Source organism: Lacerta agilis, chromosome 14 (genome assembly GCF_009819535.1).
Source record: "Lacerta agilis isolate rLacAgi1 chromosome 14, rLacAgi1.pri, whole genome shotgun sequence".
Taxonomy (NCBI): Eukaryota; Metazoa; Chordata; class Lepidosauria; order Squamata; family Lacertidae; genus Lacerta; species Lacerta agilis.
The window spans coordinates 11,361,753-11,367,211 of NC_046325.1; the positions used below are offsets into that span (position 1 = coordinate 11,361,753).

At 44.3% G+C, this 5,459-nt stretch overlaps 1 protein-coding gene across 1 annotated transcript; it reads right to left on the bottom strand.

The window, feature by feature from the left end:
• Positions 1-1,190: 1,190 nt before the first annotated feature.
• On the bottom strand, positions 1,191-2,135 carry LOC117057425 (olfactory receptor 4N5-like). Its single transcript, XM_033168266.1, has one exon. It carries the CDS (start codon positions 2,133-2,135, stop codon positions 1,191-1,193), a length of 945 nt encoding a protein of 314 aa, XP_033024157.1.
• Between the last annotated feature and the right edge of the window lie 3,324 nt (positions 2,136-5,459).

Genomic DNA, 5,459 nt, shown 5'->3' on the forward strand with positions numbered 1-5,459 from the left:
CCTAATGCATAAGGATTGCACAGGACTATTTTGTAAGGAAAAGAGGATGAAGAATAGGTGTGAATCTTTCCTCTGCAAAGCGGTCTGTACTGTAGGGATGGGGGAGAAATTCAACTTGCATTGGATTTTAATGCAAAGCTAGCCTAATCCATGTTTTCCAAAATAATATGCAAACCAAAACACAGCTCAGTTTTGAAATTCACACTTTTTGAAGACTATTGTATATGCTCCCCCTATGCTTCAGGATTTATAAGGCAAAAGCCACACAGCAATGAGGAGCCTGGTGTGAGCTACTGGTGTGAATGTTCCCTCATTAAGCCAGTGTGCTGTACTGGTTAGAGTATCAGACCAGGACCTGGCAGACCAGGGTTCAAATCCCCACTCAGCCATGAAGCTCTCAGCCTCTCAGCCTCACCTACCTCACAAGGTCGTTGTGAGGAGAATGCGAGGAAGGGGAGAGCCACATATGCAACACTGAGCTCCTTGGAGAAGAGGTGAGATACAAATTCAATTAAAAATAAAATAAAACGAATTCACAGTCCTTGTCTGCCACCATAACCAACATCAGCTGCAGCATTTGAACGCGTCTCGACGCTCAGCATTTGCAATGTGGTAAAGAAAATGAGGCTGGGTAGGTTCAGAAAAGAGATGAAGACTTTTCATCAGATGAGCTGGTAAAAATGACCCTTGACCACCACCAGTCATGGTGCTATTTCAAGTCTTTGACAGTTCAAGCATCTCCAATTTAAGGATAGGACTTTGTAAGCAGTGGTAGCTGGTGCTCACTGGAACTGGTAGGGCAGAAAGCAGGGAGGCCAAGGGTAACTTGACTTAGAGGCAATGATTGGCTGAGGCAGAGCCGACCAATTCTAGTTTTACCCCCATCCTCATCCTTGTTGTGATCTACAAGGGCAACACTGAGACTAAGGAGGAGGAAGCTTCTAGGAAGGGCCAGTCCCTGTAGGCTGGTTGCAAGTGAGCAATTGGGGGCTGGCTGAGGTTGGCCTCCACTGTTGATAAGTCTTCTCCCTGAGAACCTGTCATGGCTATGCTGGGGCTGCTGGTGGCCATGCTGAATCCCAAACTGGAGTTTGTGATGCTCAAGTCATTTGCTAGAGTTGGGTAACAGAACCATTGCTCTGTGCACCTGGCAAGAGCACAAGGCCAGGCTCCCAGAATCCTCCTGGAATTTATACTGATCCTGGCCAATCCACAGGCCAACGTTTGCCCAACAACCTCCACATGGCATGCTTGATTTCCTTGTTCCTCAGTGTGTAGATCATGGGGTTCAGCAAGGGAAAGACCGTGCTGTGGAAAATAGCAACCAGCTTGTCCAGAGGGGAGTCCTGGAATGGGCGGCAGTACATGAAGATGGCAGGGCCAAACATGACAACCACGATGATGATGTGGGTGATGCAGGTGGATGCAGCTTTGCTCTTCCCTTCGCTGGAGCCCATCCTCACCTTGAAGAGCAGGATGACGTAGGAGATGATGAGGAGGGTGAAACTGATGAGAGCTGACAGGCCGCTGTTGATGAACATAAAGAACTCCAAATCATAGGTGTTGGTGCAAGCCAATTTGACAATCTGTGTGATGTCGCAGAAGAAATTGTCCAGCTTGTTGGGGCCACAGAAGGGGAGTGGGATGATGAGAACCACCTGGATGATGGAGTGAATGAACCCTAAGCACCAGAATACCACTACCATGGCCCCACAGATCGGAACGCTCACCAGGCTGGCATAATGCAAAGGGTGGCAAATGGCCACATAGCGGTCGATGGCCATGCCAAGGAGGAGGAAGACCTCGGTCCCCCCCAGCCAGTGGAGAAAGAAGAGCTGGGCCATGCAGCCCCTGTAGGAGATTGTGTTACTGTTGTAGAAGAAGTCAGAGAGCATCTTGGGAGGGGTGACGGAACAGTAGCAGATATCCAGGAATGCCAGGTTGGCCAAGAAGAAATACATGGGGGAGCTCAGTCGTGGGTCACTCTGGATAGTCACAATGATAAGGATATTTCCTGGCAGGATCAGAGAGTAGAATAGAAGGAAGAGGAAGAAGAGGAAGAGCTGGGCCTCTCGTGCCTGTGAGAGTCCCAGCAGCACAAACTCTGTCACCATGGACTGGTTCCCATGTTCCATATTGCGGCTTCCACCTGCTGCAACCAAGAGTTGGGATGGGGAAATACAAGGAGTAAATATGAGCAACATCAGAGTGAATCTTGCCATTTTTAAAGGCACTCATTATCCACTTTCTTGGTTTTTTAGAAAAAAAAAAACGGGAAAGGTCAGTGGCACTCCAGTACATTTCCGAGCACAATTCAAAGTGCTTGCGGTGACCTTTAAAGCCCTAAATGGTCTCGGCCCTCTATACCTGAAGGAGAGTCTCCACCCCCATTGTTCAGCCTGGACACTGAGGTCCGCTTCCAAGGGCTTTCTGGTGGTTCCCTCACTGAGAGAATTGGAGTTACCGGGAACCAAGCAGAGGGCCTTCTTGGCAGTGGCACCCTCCCTGTGGAATGCCCTCCCACCAGATGTCAAGGAGATAAAGGACTACACAACTTTCTGAAGACATTGGAAGGCAGCCCTGTATAGGAAAGTTTTTAATGTTTGATGCTTTGCTGTGTTTTTATTATGTTGGAAGCTGCCCAGAGTGGCAGCTTAACTTTTTCGAAACACTGTGACTTTCGGCCAACCATTTCTCTGATTGGTGGTACAGAATGGTCAGTGGATTATCTCTGTGGGAAATATACCAAAATGCGTTATATTGGGGAAAATTCCTTCAAAAAATGTGTGTATGTTTTCAAATCTAAATGCAAAAAATGTGTTTATTAGGAGAAACTTGCACTGAAAAGCTGACAAGTTTTCATGAGGATTTTTTGGATTTTTTTTAAAAAATGTGCAAATTGCTGTGGAAATATGGAGAACAGAATTTGTAATTGGAAAAATGAGAAACCAAAATTAACAGATTCCTCCATATCTAGGGATGAAATATAAACAGTTTGGCGTAGAGGAGGGAAATGTATAGTGTGTGAGGTTTCTTTTTTCTATAGCAGTGTTGAAGTAACAGGGATAAAGACAGAGAAAGGGAGTGTGGGTTGGGAATTTAGGGAGAGCTTGCTAAAGTGTGGTGCAAATTTAGTGATGGGCTGCCCTAGCCGCTCTCTGGATGCCTGATGCTGTCTGTGCTGTCTCCTTGGTTCTGTGCACTTGTATGCACTGTGTTCTGTTTGTGTCTTTGTATGTAAAACTAATATGAGGTTACTATATGAGTAGACTGTTAGTATTTTAAGGCATGGATTCAAGTGCATACTAGAAGTTTAGGTCTGCACAGTTGAAGTGGAATAAAGGGCTCTGTTGCCCCTGCACAACAAATCCATTTCAAACAACAGACTTTTTGCAATTTGGAAAGTGACATGGAAATGCATGAAAAGTGTGGGATGAACAAATAATTAAGGGAGGACACCCCACAAGCAAATCAGAATGAATACTCAATCAAGACCGGGTGTAGTCTAACCTCTGTACAAACCAATCTGGGTGAATGTTCAATAAACTGATTTTCTGCCAAGCAAGTCTTTTTTTGGGGGGTAATTGATTCCTTGTTTATTTTATACATTTCTCAGACTTTGAATATACACCATGCATTTTCCAAAACAGAACAACAAGACCCCCTCTTTTCTCAGGACTTCCCAGTCCACCCCCCCAATGGCATTCTAATCAAACTTTATTTTGCTGCACATCCTTTCTTTCCATCCTATTTTATCCTATAAATAGCCTTTATTGTTGATCACTGCTGCTCTTACTGTTATTCCTGCTCGTAAGTTAATTTAAATATTATATCTCTTTAAATATTCTCCCAAGTATTTCCGCTCATCCTTTATCTGAGTTTTGTCTTTATTTATTATTTTCACTGTCATGTACGCTAGCTCTGCGTATTCTATCAATTTATTTTGCCATTGTTCTTTGGTCGGGATGTCAAGCAAATCTTTTGATAGAGATGCACTAACTCAGCTGTCAGCCTTTAGGGAAGCAAGGAGGCTGTATCAAAGCATTAATCTACACTAAACCATTAGGTCAAAGCAGTTCTGTGTGTTATTCATTTCTTGAATAGATCACATTCTTTCTGCCTTGCCTTTTTCTTCCATGTTTAAGATGTACCCACCTTTTACACCATTGCTGCAGGAAACCAGGATCCTCATAGCAAACATGATACATACTAAAGTTGACTAGAGGAATACTTCCTCCCTTCCTCCCTTCCCATTATTATTGCTTGGTTCCACACTCCAAACAAATGACACTTCCAAAATGTCAGTATTTCGACAAACACAAAACAGAACTTTAAGTTTGCTCAACTAAAGTTGACTTAAGGGCTCTGTCATCCTAGCGCAATAAATCCACTTTTAAAAAAAGAATTGGACTGTTTGCTGTTTGGAAAGTGGTGTGGAAATGCATTCAAAAGTGTGGGGTGAACAAATGATTCATATGAAGATGCATGAAAGCCCCACAAGAAAATTAAGACAAATGCAGTTTGATTGCTCGTGGTTATATAACTGCCCCACAACAAATCAGAACGAATGCTCAGTCTAACTTCTGCATAAGCTTTGTGCAAGCAAATCAAGATGAATACACAATGTGGAGGAGCCCAAATACTCAAAAAAACTGGAGCAAACACATACAGTTGGGAACAGGTTTGATGCAGGTTTGGTGTTCTGGAATAATGGGTGTTGTTCACAGACAAAGGGATTTCTGAGATTAAAAATATCACCAAAGCCAAGAAATAGCTCACATACTTACCTGGTTTCCATTGGTAAAGGGAAAATGAGAGGCATTAGGAAAAGGAGAAGGGAACTGGAGAATGAAGGTTTCTTGAAAGCAACGTAGCATCCACATTCTTCGGTGGGATAGGGAGGGTATCCCCCCGCCCCGTTCTCAGGTCTGTATCACTGCTCACACCTTTATCTTCTCTGAGCCCAGGAGGTATGTTGCTCACTGAAGGAAGAACAGGACCTGTTCTCATGATGGCCCTGGAGGTGAGCCCAGCTCCATACCTTGGGGACCTTGTTAAAAACTAGAAATCAGCTTGAGAAATTGCATCTGTGCCTCCTATGCCCTTCTTTTATCCCAAGGGAAGGAAAAGCTGAGCAGGGAAACAAATGAGGCCAAGGGCAGCACTGGATTTTGGGCGGTGCAGGTGGTTCCCCCGCACAGGGTACTGAGCCAAGAGGGTGCATCACAACAACAACAACAACAACAACAACAACAATTCTGTTTTTGTCAGCCTATTGAGAAGTTCCACAAAAAAGCAACTGTACCAAAAAGAATGATTGTGAAAATGAGAAATATTTAGAGAGGGCGCCAAATTTTGCCATTGCTCAAGGCACCACCATATCAGAGTCCACCCCTGCCACATTTACCAGCATGATATTGCTCTAAGTTAGGAAACTCTTGGCTTAGATAGGCCGTGAG